The sequence below is a fragment of the Vanessa atalanta genome, chromosome 1 (assembly GCF_905147765.1).
Source record: "Vanessa atalanta chromosome 1, ilVanAtal1.2, whole genome shotgun sequence".
In the NCBI taxonomy this organism is placed as follows: domain Eukaryota; kingdom Metazoa; phylum Arthropoda; class Insecta; order Lepidoptera; family Nymphalidae; genus Vanessa; species Vanessa atalanta.
In genome coordinates this window covers 9,057,964-9,075,164 of record NC_061871.1, presented here as the reverse complement: position 1 = coordinate 9,075,164, position 17,201 = coordinate 9,057,964, and the positions used below count along the sequence as shown (strand labels likewise).

Here is a 17,201-nt window from a genome sequence, read left to right as displayed (position 1 = left end):
ATTAAAGCAAATAAAGCAACAAAATAAATATATAAAATCCACGAAGAGTTTATCTCATGGTATCCCTAAATATAGGTGCATCCTATGCGGGTCTACATAATACAAAATATGGTAGTAATTATGTTTATGAGGGACTTGAATTCAATATGAATTGCAAGAGAGTGTTTGAAATGTGCCAGTATAATAACATGAATAAAACAGTATTCATTCGATGCTTTCTCAAAAGGTGTTTGCGTTGCAACGTTTTAAATTATTCTCTTTTATTAATTATCTATAATTATAACATAATTTGAAAAAAGAACATTTGCATATTGAACAAGAACACAAAAAAATGCGCGTATTGTATTCCGTATTGAGCTTCGAATTTCGATTTTTTTTACGACTAACGCCTATTTACTTATCATTCTCTGAATATTTATCGAGTGAGGAAATATACTTTTTTGTCAAGGTCTGCAGCTAAAACGATTCGAAAATTTTTAGCGTATAAGGTCTTATTTAATTTTTCTTGATTAGTAGGTCTGATAAAGAAGGGGACATGGCAGCATAAGAGTGTGTGCAGCATGTGGCATCTTGCGTCTTATGATACACGCTGTACGAGTCGTTCTAAGCTCCAAGGTGCGCCAATAGAAACAATTTCATATCAAAAGACTAACAAGCTTCATATTATTGATTTGGAAACGAAAGGTACAGTTACCGTAGTATGTAACTACGCAATTAAGACTTTTTGATTTTCATTTCTTCAAATATCTTATTATATCGGAATCAATTGAAGAAACGTGTTTTCCAAAACGTATGCAATAAATTATTACATATTCTAAATCTTAAATTTAATATAAGAAAATATCACATTATTATAGCATAAAATTTGAATTTCGAGTAAAAAATTGAATGAATACTGTAGATATCTAAGTGCATGACAAGTTCATCTATCACTGCCGTTGTGTTTGAATTAATTTTATTTATATAATCAACACGGGCAAGAAATCCTTACTAAGAAAAATTAACTTTTATAAGTTCAGAAATCACTCAGATTTGTATCGTCGCACTCATTTTAATTTATTTACAAATGAAGTTGGTTTTAAACATTCAATTAATTTGCTAGGAATGTAGGATGTAGATGTTTTGTTTATTTAATGGTTATGGTCATATATTAATATATGATTTAACAAATTATTAATATAATTTTAGTCTTTACTTAGTGGTAGGGCTTTGTGTAAGCTTGTCTGGGTAGGTTCCGACCAATCATTAGATACTATACCGCCAAACAGCAATATTTAGTATTGTCTTAATATCTTAATGTGTTTGATCAAATTTTGGTCACCAGCAACAAATTTTGAGGACGTGCCAACCATCGCAAAGTTTATTATAAGGTACAAATGTACGCGCAAATACAGGTGCTTACTTTATCCCCACACTCATAAGTCTCGACTTCATAAGTCGCTGGAAGTATGGATCGATCAATCAGCAATCGGACACGAGGAAAGAAATCGAGCAAAGTACCTACGGTTTTAGATGCTTTACTAGGCATGACCGTTTACTTACAGAAAAACCTATAAAATGGTATTGGTTTAATTGTCAGCCGTGTCAAAACTGCGAATCTAGATTATCTATACATCTAAGATCACTATATTTTATACAAGTAACAAAAATATTTTACTTGAATGATGTGTGAACTCAGATCTCTCTGTAGTAAATATTATGAAACTGCGAAATGCAGCTATTAATAAAACCTTTTCCAAGACACGTTGCATAATGGTGTAAGTTATAGGTAGATATATTAGTTTAACAGCTTTTTCAATTAGAAATTATAAAATTTCTCTATTTATTATTATAAATTAAATGTAATTTTCAAAGATCGAAAAATCAAATTTCAATGAAATAGTATAAAAATCAACAAGACTTTCGTCTCTTATAACCGTTAAAATATAGATACTTGTAGATGCAAAATCTATGAAGAATAATAACGACGTAAAATAATTTCGCAATCGCTTAGATGCATACGTATGACCGAAGCTTTATAAATAACTACGTCGCATCCCTTCGCTTGGTCGCGCAAGTGTTCTATCCTTAAAGTTTTTAGAGAACGAAATAAAACGAAGACGCAATCCACATTACAACCCATGCACGTTCAGAAATAAAACAAGAAAATTATCATACAACACATTAATAAAAATAAAGCAGATTTCTTTAGAAAATAACAAGATTTAATTTCACTAAAAGATTTCTGAACGAAAACCATTGTTGCCTTCATCTCATTAACTGCCTGTAGTGTAGTGTAAAACGGATAATGAAACGGTAAATTCCCGTTTATTAAGCTAGTTCATCCATCAGTGCCATCGTGTACTTAATTATTTATACATTCGCCACAGGCGGGTAATCGCAACGAGAAACTTGTTTGATGTATTAGGTAAATGAAAATATACTTTACTTTGTTAACAATAAACGAAACATTCTGTATTGGTTAATGGATTAATCCTATGTGCTTATACTTCAAGACCATATATTTTGTATCTGTGTTAATACAGAACTACAACTATAATCTTGAACTATCCGAACATTAGATATATTTTTATATCTCACTGATTTAATGTTAGAATTTTATGTCGAACTATTAAACTGTGAGTCAAATCCATGCTATGTTGCTTGCTGGTAGGGATTTGTGCACGCCCGCCTGGATTTGTTGGTTCCACTGTTAGGCTCTACTCCTTTATGAGGAGAAAGTTCGGAACTTAGTCCACCACGCTTCTCCAATTCGAGTAGGTGGATACCTATAGCAGATTTTCATATGGCATATGTAGGTTATATATGATTTATAAACACAAATTAAGCAGATTTAAGTTCAGTAGTGCTCGCTGGGCTTAGAACCGCAATCATAAAGATTCACGTGCTATAGCCGCTGGGCCATCGTATATCTGTGTTCTCGTAAGATACAATCGTTTGTAATTCTACACACTGAGCCAATGATGTAACCGTCTGAATTCTGATGCATTTTGAATGGAACTTGAATATATTAACGGAATACCAACCGCATTAGCAGATGTGTGTAGTGTGTGTGTATTTAATTTTTACAAACTTTTATTTTAGTTTAATTAAATGTAAGATGGTAAGGTTAGATTTTATTACTTATAGATCTAATATTCCAAAGATCCTTTGTTTGAACCCGTACAAACCAGCTATTAAACTTGCTATATTAACACACACTATACAAAGTCGAAAACGGCTTGATATAAAATATGTCAATGAAAAACAAATTGGAAACATAAATATATTTTCACATGATATTCGAGCTAAAGAGAAAATAATTTGATTAGTGATGCGCGAATGGGCCTAATGCAAAACGGAAACACCACTCCCTTGAGACAAACTCAATTAATTCTCTTTGGGCGTCGCTGGAAAGCCTTTCAATTTTTAACGCACTTTCACTCCAATTGAAAGAGTCGTAATACGACTGGCTTTGTAGATAATAATATTTATTTTACTACAAGTAAATGTTTTCGTTTCGAATGAGTATTATAGTATCTGCCATTTTATATTAAAAAGGGTATAATTACCCTTTAATTGCTACAAATATAAAATAATAAATACTGTGAAGGTTTTTGATTGTGGTGGTTTTTACTGACACGAATTATGATCTCTCTCACACCATAAGTCATTACTATTGCACATTTTTAATTACTTCATAGCAATTGAAATGTGTTATTTTATATATTTAGTTTCATTTACAGCAATTTTATATCACTAATCGTTATTTGTTGATATTAAAGGCTTACATGTTAATAAAACCCTTACACAGTTATTTTATTACAAAAGATTTAAAAAAATAAATAAATAATGCAGTTAAAATCCTAAATCCGAGTTGGTATAACAGAGATGCATGAACAATTTTGCTACTTTTTTTTTAATATATTTTTTTAAATTGCTACACTAAATCTTTTATTCAAAATGAAACCATAATTAATTTTATATGAACTCGTCCTTAGAAAGACTAACAAAACTATAAGATAGTGTCTATCTGTTTACACTAGATATAGTGTAGTGGTCCATTGCATATGACACTTCAGTGTGAGGGCTGGGGTTAAGCGCGCATGTCAGCGAGTAACTTGTTGGCTCGCGATATCCGAACGACACGGCAGTGCGGCGCGGTATGGCGCCCAATGCGTAACTGTGTTCCGTGTTTTAACTTCCGAACGATTCCGAATTCGAATTTCCGCGTCGCTAGATTTGATAGTTTGATTTTCAAATTTTGATACAATTATCTTTTATATATTTTATTTTTCAATTTGATTTGTGTTTGTGTTTTACATTTTCTTAAAATATTAAATCAAAGGCTTATGTAATTTTTTAATTAAAAAAAAATCTTTTCTTTATTTTTTTAACATTAGTATTTTTAATTACATATAAAATATAACTTTTAATATATATATATATATATTTTAATGTTTCTAGGCTGAATAAAAAAAACCGTCGTGTATTTTGTTTCATAAATATTATACAAAATGGGTTGGACATAGTTATCAATAATCGTGGACAGTGTAACAATGTATTCACGAGTGAAACTGAAATGATCGAACAGTGAATTATTTGTAATGGCGTCGAAAAGGCTCGTTATCGCTTGGGCGGTCTGGCTCGCGTTGCCCCTGGCAACGGGCCATCTCAACGTGCTCATCAGCCAGGCTGAAGTTATGAAATTGTTAGGTAAGTTTTACGTTGAACATTTTCATTTTCGAAGTATGCAAATTTACGATGTAATAGTGATATTTGTCTTATAGTAAATATAAAAAAAATGTAGAATCTTGTTAATAATAACATAAAACAATATATAAGTATACATATTCTGCTCGCATGCATCCCAGGAGAATCAAACATTGAAATTGAAAATAATTAATATAATAAATTGAGATTTACATATACATACTTTATGAAGCAAAATCAAGTGTCGCTTTAACGTATACGTACAATTATTATAAATTTACCCATTAATATTTTTAAAAAAAAATTATTAAAGTATGTACCTACATACTTTAATAATTTTTTTTTTTAGGTTACCTACCATAACTTTTAGACGTCTTATATTATGCTTATTGTACATAGTATTCACATAATGTTAGTAAATGGTAAATTGCTTGCTCATAAATGTCTATAAATAGATTTACGACCGCCTCTTGTTTTGAAAATATTATTGTTTTATTACAAACATAGTAAGTCATTGATAAATTTGTATGGAATTTTCAAATTTAACGAAACCTCTTAATAACCTTTAGTTCAGACGAAGATGTGATGTATTTCGTAAAATGGAATCTAAATTAGGAGTTATTCTAAAAATTAATTAGATTAATAAAGATACTTTTATGTTTGGGGATTTATTTAATTTATATTGCATTGTTTTTTTTTTAATTTAACTGATTGTTCGTGGTTAATACTATTCATAGTAAGAAAAAATAACCATTTCTTACATCGCCAATGAGTCCTTGAGAACTACTCGTAAGTAATACCCGTTGTGCCTGGAACATAAAGTTAGTAAGTATTGCTGCTTGGTGGCAGAATGTGTGTTGAGGAGTTTAGCGTACCCTATATGGGTAAGCTAAACTAAATAGCTAAATTATCAATATATATTTTTGTATTTATTATTAATGTAATGCAGGTGATAAATAATGGAGAAAGAAAACAAAATTTATAGGGATAATTCGAATAGGACTGAGTCATAGATACCCAAAATAATTTAATCGAATATGATAATAAAATATTTCTTGGAATTTGTTTTGGGAATGGAAGAATAAATTAATTTGATAACACCTTTTTTAACATAAGCTTTTGTATACAAAACATGTTCATACAGTTAACCATTGAGGACTTTTAGTATCTGGAATCAATCATGGATAGAATATTTATTATCTTAGGATTTATTGTTATCGGAACTAGAACAACTACTATAATTCTTTGTAGGATGACTGTTAGTTCTAAGTCGGCTTACAAGATCTGAGAAGCTTGTAAATAAAAATGCGAATTTAACATATGTATTCTATAATATCGAAGAAGATTTAGGTTCTTACATTTGTTTCTGCATCTACCGACTTCTGAGAGTTACTGGCTGTATACTCTTACTCTTAGTAACTCTTTTGTGGGAAAATAAAATATTTCTTAGAGCACCAATGTTTGGGAACTGGTGAAAACTTACCATTAAGTTTCACATTTATCTGTTAGCTTAGCTACTACACAAAAAATACTCAATAGCTTGAAGCTGCATTCCTCTATGGTCAAGTAAACGCAACCAAACAATGATATATCTGCGCGTCGTATATCCTTGACACTATCAAAACACCTACACGACAATAGCTCGATACTGACGTCATCCCCCGTTTTCGAAGATCAAAAAAATGTAATTATCTACCCCTGATCTACCCTCAACCATTTATATTTGTTCTACAAATTCGACGTATTTCCTATACGCAATTGGACGTATCTCCAATGTTTCACGATACGTCATAACTGCATTATATACTAGTATTTTAGTAAGTTTTATTTTAATGTTAGTATTCTTTACTTTTTTATTATTATATTGTAAACAAGCAAATATCACTTCTTGTTCATCCTTTGAGTAATTTATATTTAAGCTTAAGCAGAACTTGTACATACATTCTTAAACAAGATTTATTTTCAGATATTACCTAAAATTAGTTCTAACTTGGACTTTTAAATTGCATAAATAATATTAGTTGTTTTTTTTTTTTTAATATTAAATTTACTTGAATCCATTCACTGTATAACACAAAAAGAAACTTTAACTTTATAGGAGAATTTTCTAAGCTAGCCCGTAAAAGTAAAATCTTTGAGACTAAAGTCATTTATAACAACGTAATATCGTGCCGCCATAAACAATGGAGAAGTGGGCACTGCGCACTAGTAGTTTATTACTTTAGGGAGCCCGCGACATTCGAATTGGGATCTTATTAGAGATAAAAGAAACTTGCCACCGCGCAATGCATACTGAGCCTGCTATAAACTATAATGTCGAAATAAATAATATGAGACGAAAGCAAAAACATGTAATGGATTGTCAACAGTTAAATTTATGCGAATAAAACACCTACAAAATTGACTCAATGTCATCGTAGGGATTTTTTTTTTGTATTAATTAGGTGTGCGTTGACGCTAATGGGTTACCTAGTGTTAAGTGGTTACCATCGCCCATAGACATTAGCGCAGTCAGAAATATTAGCCATTCCTAACAACACCCATACGCCAATCTTGAGGACTAAGATGTAAGTAACCTTTTCCTATAGGTACACTGGCTGAGTCCCTTCCGAAACGAAACACAAATATACTGAGTATTTATGTGAGTAGAGTGGTTTGGCATTAAAATATGATAGGATGGTTTTCTACTATTTTGTGAATTTAAAGTCTTTGTTTTTGAAGTCCTGAAAATATATAAGTATGTTCCTCTGATCTGCTTAGATAAGAAAATATGTGTTACCTATTCTAGAAAATGAATTCCTAATTTAATTTTAATATAAATTTAAAAGTAATAATAAAGTTATAGCAAGTGAAAATGTACATTCAATCTTCATCAATTTATGCAATTTAACCTCTAGAACATGGAATCGATTCATAAATTTAGTAGTCTACAATACTGACGCTAAAGCATAATTTGAAACGTACAAGAACTTTCCGAAGTGTATTCTCAAGCGATTGCCGAAAGTTGGATATGAATATTAAATTCTATGAACTAAATGAAATTTACCCGTCTAGAACGAATGTGAGGAAAAAATAAACGTATTTTGTTTTCTTTTTTTTTTTTTTATAGTACTGTAACAACTCATGGATATCCTGTTAATGAGCAAAGATACTTTTAAGAAGGTTTGCAAAGAAAAATTTATCTTCCTTTGTCGTCGAGTACGTCATCGAAACTAACATAAAAATCCGAAATTGTGTTTGTTTTCTTGTTAACTGATAAATATTAAATTATGCTTAGACATTGTTAGGGATGAAGAAAAGGTATAATATAGTTCCTTACACTTGCCTTCCTTAATCAAACTCGGGTGAAGCTGAAGATGGAAACTAGTATATTTAAAACTACAAATTTAGCATATAAAATACTTAGTTAGCGTCGCTTAATATCGACACATTCTATCCACAATACATTCGCGCTCAACAATACGATAACTTAATTACAAAGCATTCTAACGACAAATGACAGTGTATGAGTCAAAAATAATAGACTGAAGCGACATCTGTCGGGCGCTGGATTAATGACAGTTCAAACATCAATTCAGTCGAGTCTTATCGCGGGACGCCAGCGAGGGGTGCTATACTCACTAACAAACATTCACACATATGTAGTAATGATGAAAAACGTATTTGGGCAACAGACTACAATTCCAGAGTCATCATACAATAAAATACAAAGTTTTCAATAATTTTATTGTTAGAAATACTATAGTCCATCTTGCATGTAGACTATAAATTTGCATCCATCAATAAAAGATTTTAATACGGCGCGTTTTAGATTCGTAAACAAATCGTGGTTAACGAACTGTTATCCTATATTTAATTTTCACGTGGAAAAATCGAGATTTATTTCATATTTTCATTTCAAATTTACGTTTAACCAACCAGCGTTAGCCGAGATCTAAAAAACACTAATACCTTCAACTAACTTCAATTTTGCAGATAAAATTTGCGGGTAACCATTTACGACGAGGTAGCTTTACAGCCAGTCTGCGTTCCTTTTTTAAATAAAAATAAATTATTGATTGTATACATATTTATATTTTTGTGAATTAGAATTACTACTTGGAATTAAATAAAAATTAAAATGTTTATAATGCAATCACGTGTCACGTGAATTTAACTTCGAAGATGGAATAATACAAACCCGCGTTTATTCCTCTATACATAATCTGATGGGATGGAAATCCAACACGAACACAGAGTGAAATAATGGACTCGACCATACGCTTTTTCTGTAGCGCACAAGTATGACACAATCAAATACTTAACACCGGGTTGCTACTGAGATTTTTTTATTACTCGAGATTTAATACCAGTCCTTGATCTGCAGCCTTATACCCTCGCCACTAAACCAACGATGTCCCATTGGCTTAGTGCTACTTCAAGAAAGTCAGGTTCTAAATGTAATAATGGCTTAAAGGTATAAGTAGATGTGTACCTAATTTATAATGTAAGGGCTATAAATGTACTTCATAGTAATTTATAGGTCTTCCGTGCAGCTGTTTTGTAACTCGTTAAATTTATCATGTTTTCAAATATTTTATAGTCGTTTCCTTTTTACTGCTTTTATTATTACTTATTACTTGTACGAGTATAAACCGTATTGGGTGGTTTTAATTTATATTTTCTTGTATTGCTTGTAACTGCGTCTTATTCTAAATATTAATTAAAAGCGATATAACAGGAATTAGAAATAGAGTTGGTGGATAGAGCATCTTCAATAAACTTAGCAAATTTTAATCTGTCCAATTGAATTAGAGATTTTTTTATCTTACACGTACTTGTACATACATAATACAAGAAATTCTTAGAATTGTTTTTTGTTATGGTAGGCGAAAGGGAAAATGGGTCACCAGATAGTAAATGGTCACCACTGTCCATAGACATTGACGCTGTAAGAATTTTAATCATTCTTTACCTCTTCAATGCGTCACTAACCTTGGATACTAACTGATTATGTCCCTTGTGCCTGTAGTTACACTGGCGTATTCGCCACTCTAACCGGAACAAAACAATACAAAGTGTTGCTGTTTGGTGGTAGAATATATATATATGATGAATGGATAGTACCTACCCAGACGGGCTAAAGAATTTTAGTTATAGAATAGTTGGCCTATAGGCAGCTACCTGAATGGTACGATTATTATTTCATAAATTGAAGAGGAAACTACAACAAGGCATGGCAGACAAGCTACAATAGGCAAGGCAATAAATTAAAGTAAGTGTTTGGCAAACTACCATATTTGTTTTCGATTATGCTTAATTATTACGCACACCTCTTAAATGTCTCGTTGATCTAGTGACTATACATGGAAACAGATCCCGGTTCAAGCCCAGGTCGGGCCGAAAACTAGTTATAAGATTTTTATGCCGAAAAAGTCTCAGTAGCAACCCGGAGTCTGGAAATGTTTACACAAGCGTGATTCGGAAAGCACGTAAAGCCGCTGGTCCTGCGACTGAACTCCTTCCAGATTTGCCGTCCCATTGGATTATGAAACTGAGGGCATAGAGAGTGCACCCATGTTTGTGCACTTTGCACTTGTGCACAATAATATGTCCTAAGTAGTTGGCTGGACGCCGTTACCAAAATCGGTTAGAACGACATTAGATGGTGACAGTAAAAATCTAGTAAAAATGACTTTTACAAAACAAAATCCATGCAAATGGGCTTTCAAAATCATCCGACAATTCTCGTAAGTATTAATACGTTTTAATCAATTTAAGTTTGAATAAATGAATATCTTATCAAGTAACGTATTAGGTTATCCGGCTATTTCCCCCTCCTGAAAATACGCTACTTGTTGCGCTTGTAATAATACGACCAAACACTAGAAACCTTATCGAGGGCGGTATCCATAAAACTACAAGTAACTTTCGCAATACTGGTAACTTGTATAAGAATAAATTGCGAAAGTTCTAGAATTTCTGGGTTAAAGTTAGTAGCACACTAGATATTTGTCTCGAATTTGCATTGCACGTCTTTTTATACAGAGGAAAATGGTCTCCTTGATAGTAATGGATTAGCATCGCCCATAGACTTTGTCGCTGAAAGGAACTAAGTGTTTATGTGCCTTGTACCTGTACACATAGTTTCTCTGGCGCACTAACCCATAGAACTGGAACACAATATTACTAAGTATTGCTATCTGACGGTAGAATACGTGATTAGTGGGTGGTACCTACCGAGATGGGTCTTCACCATACCACCAGGTATAATTATTGTTTTAACAATGGTTATTTATTTTATGTGAGTATAAGTAAGGTACCCATCTAAGTTTTAAAGCCCCTGGTCAATCTAGGAACCGTTCAAACCAAGCGCAAAATTTAGTAATCTAATTCTTATATCTGACATGACAGAAAGAGACAGAGAGAGAGAGAAAGAGAAGCAGAGAGAGCGAGTAAGAAAGGGAGAGAAAGTAGTAGCAGTGTGTAAATAAACGATTCTGTAGGTATCGGCATGCTCTACAAGTTTTGTAAAATACAGTTTTTAATATATACCGGTGAAAATAGCAAAATACTTATTTTTTTAGTTTCGCTCTCAATATCTCAATAACCATCAATGGTAGGTTAAATATGTATAAGACATAGATTATAGAGCGTTAATAAAGCAACAAAAAATATTTTATCATAATTCTCGTATCACGAAGCACTGCCGAGTTATCTTAAAAACGAAATTCAACCCTTTTTTCAAGATAGCGGCGAACGCACATAGGAATTCGAGGTCGACAATTTCAACTTAAGATTTTCTAAGCCCTCCTTACAACATATTCAAAAATCAACCGACTGGACTACAACTATTTTATAACAATAGTTTTGAAATCGTCTCTAAGAAAGCGCAAGTTTTCTGTTTTTCATCCTTCTTAAGCTGACAAAGACTCAACATAAAGAATACTATGTTATATAAATCAGATCTGTTATAATTATGTCAATTAAATAAGGATTTTACGTAAGTTCCAAGAAGAATAGACAAACACCATTTCCTTTTAAAATATTATTACGATTTTTAAAGTAGCAATTCAAATATGTTGTCTGAATTTATTTTATAATAATATTGTATTGGTATTTTAATTGCAGTTGCATTCGTTTTGATTTATCAAAGATGAATAAATTATAAACTTGAAAAAACACGAGAATATCTTTTCACTTTGTCATATAGATATAATATATTATTATAACAATGAATACGAGCCGGCACTAGCATGCTTATTACATCCGGCGACGGTGCGACATTTTCACACTTGATAGGTATTTTCGTCGAAACCGGGAAGCGAGGTACCAAAAAAGATTAATTGCTAGTAAAAATTACAACAACGGTTTCACAATTTCACTGAACAAATCATCTCAAACATATTTCAATATACCTGTACAAAGTGACAAACGAGATTTTTAATAATGCTTGACAATTTAGCACGTATTCCGTTGCTTTTTAATTGGACTCTGACACCCGAACTGCGAGAATGATTCATCACGACGTATGATCGAGAGGGTGCGTAGTCAATACAAATTGGTGGCTCTAGGTTACTTCATTAACTCACTCCACTTGATTTGTAATGTCTCGTATTGTGACAGTTGGTATAGATTTTTATGATTGGTGAGTTATGCTGAAATTTATTAGATGTCTATTTTTCGGTTAACGAATGGTCTTTAAGATGTTTCGGCATTAAATAAATGGCTTAACCACTTTGTTAATAGTAGCCACGTTTCTGTTAAAACGATGTGAATGTTCGTCAGACAGAACAACGCGTAGGTGAGCTTACACAATATATCTGATTTTAATATAAAGATTTATGTTTTTAACAGATGTATTATTATTAATAGAATAGACATCTCGCCGTGGTATATTTACCCGCACGTGCTCCGCCTGCCAAACGCTAATAATTATATCTATATTATGTTATTAGGGTCTGCGGTTTTTGGTAAAATAACGTTTGCAGTAATTTTGTATTTTATTTTATTTTTAATATATGAGATTACTCTACAAAAGTAATGAAAGTATCTTTGTCGTGACATGTATTTTTTGGAGTCCTCGTAGTTTTGATCGAAACACCGAACACATATGAATTCAACTTATTTTTAAATTTTATTTCTCGTATTATATTTGACTTCAGATTTATCCCATGTTATTAATGCCCAACACTAATATCGACAGAAATAGAGAAAAAGTAAAATCATCATCGGAGCTTGGGGGCGAACTTTGGCTAAATATTAAATCAGCTCTAGTAAATTTCAAATATTGAGATGCCTCAGAAAATGAAAACGATAACAAATTACAAAAAAAATAAATAAATAATGGTTTAAAACAAAAAAGTGAATCAATCATATTATAATAATCGGATACGTAGTTTCTGAGTTAAGCCGGAAAATAAAAACAAGCTAACTTTCCTTTATAATATAATACCTATACAACATTATAATACAGATAATTTCGATTCAGTAGATGTGCAGAAATTTAAAGAGGATTCTTGATTGCAATTTACTAAATTTAACAATTTTCGATTTAACAAAGAATTAATTTAGAATTAAGATTAATTTGAATTAAGATTAGAGAGCGGAAAAAAGTTACTGGTCGGTTAGAGAGCTGTACTACGGCTGTATAAGAAAAAAATTAAAAAGTAAACATTCCAACCGAACTAATATATACTATTTGATAATAAAAAAAAAAACAATATAAAAGAAGTTTCATCATTTTGGCGCCAAATGTGTATTAGTGACTTGCAGTTTACAATGAAATGAATTAAAAAAAAAAACCTGTCATAGGCTTAGAAATTTCTAAAAAATCTTTTGAATAAACGCAACGATTCTCGGAAGACCCTAGTGGGTCTTAATAATTTACCAACTTATACAGATTCGTGACGGAACACAAAGGTACCTATCACTTAATAAGTTTTACTACTAATTTTTAATACTTCTAATATTTACTAGGATTGTAAAGTAAACGAATACCAAGTCCCGATTGTGTGTGTTTTAATTAACAATTTTTAAAAAGGTTGTATCGTCGACAATATTTCCAAAGTAGCAGCAATTTTGACGTTTGTATTTGCCGTCGCTTTTCTTGCTTCATTATAATGTTAGGCATGCTCCATCTGTCTTTTGTTTTTATAATCTGAGACCTTAATGTATAAAACGATACATACAATTAAACAGCTATTAATAATTTTATTGACGCATAATAATTCAAAGGAAAATACATAATTAGCGAGACATTAATCAGTACAGATAATACAACCCTCGGGCATTCGTTAGCAAAAATATCATCATAATAAATGAATATGTACGTACGTACGTATGCATGGGTAAATATATGAATGCATTTATCGCTTATCATTTTTGGGCTCACCTTGCCCACTGGGGGTGATTCGGTTTGACATTACAAGTTATCACGGCGCGCGCTTGTTTTTCAGCAAAACGTTGATATCGAAGCCATGTTGCAAATTGCGCTTGTATAATCTTTCATTCGTTATTAACTGCTATGTAATATTTTGTATTGTCGAACAAAAATATAATTAATAAGGTAATGTTTTTATTCCGGAAGTAATACAATATAGAAACGATTTCAATAATCGTTTACGTTGTTTTAATTTGATACTTAGTTATATTACGTAGAAAATGAATTATAATTTGTATGAATATGAAATTCAAGCTTGCCAACATTAAAGGCGGGTGCGAAATATAGCAACTTCTATAGTAATACTGTAAGCTAAAATTTAGTCTGAAATGGACTTATATGAGTTTCCTGTATACTGTTTCAGTAGTTTTTCAGTTGCAATAGTCATATTTATTAGTATATATATAGTACGTTATAATAGATGTAATTTCTTTCGTAATCGACTTGAAAACGTGGCATGGTCGATTGAGCTTTAGGTTGATTGAGTCACGTCAATATGTCATTGGATTTTTGATTTAAGATATTTTCATGGTATCTCGTGTCTCTTGGAGAATTTCGAATTCGTTGTTACAAAATAGTGCTAATATTGCGCAATATATACAATTAACGGTTTACGTCTTTAAATTAACGAAAGTTATAGGACTTTTCGTTCAAGAAAATTTTAGTAGCAACCTAAAGTTGGCGAACTCTCGAGCCACATAGAGATGTGGGACTTCCAGGGTCATACACATGATCTCTCTGTAGTTGTGTCAAATTACCGTCCTACGCGGTTATATTATTTACTTCAAAATTTGCTCATCGATTTACTTGATGGTAGGGTTTTGTACAAGTAAATATTGTTGCATATCATCCACTCGCCAATAGTACTATTCTGTGCCCAAACAGAAATAATATTTATGTATGTTCTCAGTGTAATCACAATCACAAAAAATTTGGTGATCGGAGAACTTAATTTTAAAAAAATGTCGACGCTCTTGTACAAAAATTGCCATCATCAAATTATCGTACATGAATAAATTGATAGGAATTAAAATTAATAAAAACGTAGTTCCCTAATAAAACAAATATAAATATATTTCTTAATATCTTATGCATCAGGCATATAAAGGTGTGAATAGCGTCGGCGGTTTAGGTTTATAATATACATATAAGAAAGCGTCATGCCGTTTACTGTTATAGCTAGTCGGTCTTATCCCCGTTGCGGTAAAATATGTTTCACGTCAAAATCTCAATAATTATTAATTATTATTTAGATAGAATTATAGCATAGGTGACGTCATAATGAGTCATCCTATGGTAAGTTATCACCACTACCGATATACCTTGCCGCCGTATAATGATATCTCGTGTAACCTATTCACCGCCAACCTTGGGAATTGAGATGTTATTTTATGCCTGTAGTTACACTGGCTGACTCACCCTTGAAACCGGAACACAACACAACTAAGTATTGATGCTTGGCCATAGAATATGTATATGATACCATGTACCAACCCTTACCTACGCAGACAGACATGCACAAAGCCCGATCATCAAATATTCACTAATAATACTCGATTACTATGCTTAAACCTATTAAAATTAATGCATATTATTATAAAAGTAATTTTGTCTATCTGTGACGTTATCAGGGTATAAAGCGATTTTGATGAAATTTTCTAGAAAGGTCGGTTGAATCTCAGTTTTACAAGTTTATATTTAAAATATATATCATGAACAAAAATACCTTAACAGCTTGTTTATTGATACTATTTTATTTGTATTTTGTAGCAAAAATTAACGAACAGGACATTGCACCTAGTCAACTTCACTAATAACATTTTGAATCAGTTACCGAGTGTGATAAATCTAATTTTTAATGGCATATTTAAGTCGTGTTTTCTCATGTTTAAACATATTTTATGTTTTTCAATATTCATTCCCTCCTCTCCGACCTCATGGGGTGGCATTAAACGAAGTGTGAACGGTTTACATTCGCACCTTATAAGTAAAGCGTGAAAGTGTGCCCTTAGCCCTAAGAGTGCTCGCGCGTGATTGAAATATCGCCTGTTTATTTTCTGAGTAAATATTTTGTTCTAGTTAATGCTGTTACAGTAATTGCGATTAACGTGCCGTGCTTTTCTGTAAGAATTCACTTCGTAGATATATTTAAAAAAATGTATTACAATTATTAAAATATTACCATTAAATATTATTAGTTGAAATCGCATATCGCTTTTATTATGTAATTGTCATTGTGATTAGTATTCCGTAAGAAGAAATTCGAAGCTCACCACAGAACAAGAGCGTGTAATGTCAGAAATTGATATGCGATTTTGGCTGTAATGATTATAGATTTTAAAGTATACACGTACCAAAATAGCGTAACACCGGTTGTCATCATTTCTCGTCTCTGTCAGATGTGGCAAGTTTCGAGTTAGTATTTATTTTATTTTATTTTTTTGTGGAAACATACAGCATACTACACAAACATTTGATACCAAATAATAAACAAAGTCTCCACTGATATATTAAAACATGTAGTAAATCTAATAAGATAATGAATAGACAATCAAAGTATTTAATAGATAAAAAAAGTATTTTAAACTGTAACAAACAAAAAAAAAGTAAAGAAATACAAACAAAATAAAGAATATTAATGACAAATAGTTTTTTTTTAAGGATCTTAAGAACTTAAACAGATTCACTCACTACTCGAAAAAAGTATACTGGTAAGAGTGGGAAGAGGTTATTACTGCGAGGTCGTACATCAGCTCGTATAAATTGTCACGATTATCTATACCGTGTTCAATTTTAAATTAAAATTAATCTTGTATAATAATGGAAAAGGACTTGTAAGGGCCTTTAATAAAGTATATTTTAATTTTGATTTTCATAACTTTGGAATTTGGCTTGTAATTTAATTTTATATTTTATTAAATAAAATATATGAAACTTGTAGCCAGTTCCGCAAAGAGACTAAAATTTATATTATAAATAAAAATATATAAAAAGTATAAATGTGTGGCCACGAAATATTTTATAAACAATGTTCTAAAAGCGACTTATATCGAAGTAGATGTAATGGAAACCTTCTCCCAGAAAAACT

General features: G+C 31.5%; 1 protein-coding gene across 1 annotated transcript in view; it reads left to right on the top strand.

Moving 5' to 3' along the window:
* Positions 1 to 4,467: 4,467 nt before the first annotated feature.
* LOC125065964 (tyrosine-protein kinase Dnt) overlaps positions 4,468 to 17,201 on the top strand; it is a 51,604-nt gene continuing 38,870 nt past the window's right edge. The window contains exon 1 of the mRNA XM_047673829.1: positions 4,468 to 4,695. Coding sequence (XP_047529785.1) covers positions 4,587 to 4,695 — 109 coding nt within the window. The 5' untranslated portion in view covers positions 4,468 to 4,586. The remainder of the gene's footprint in view (positions 4,696 to 17,201) is intronic.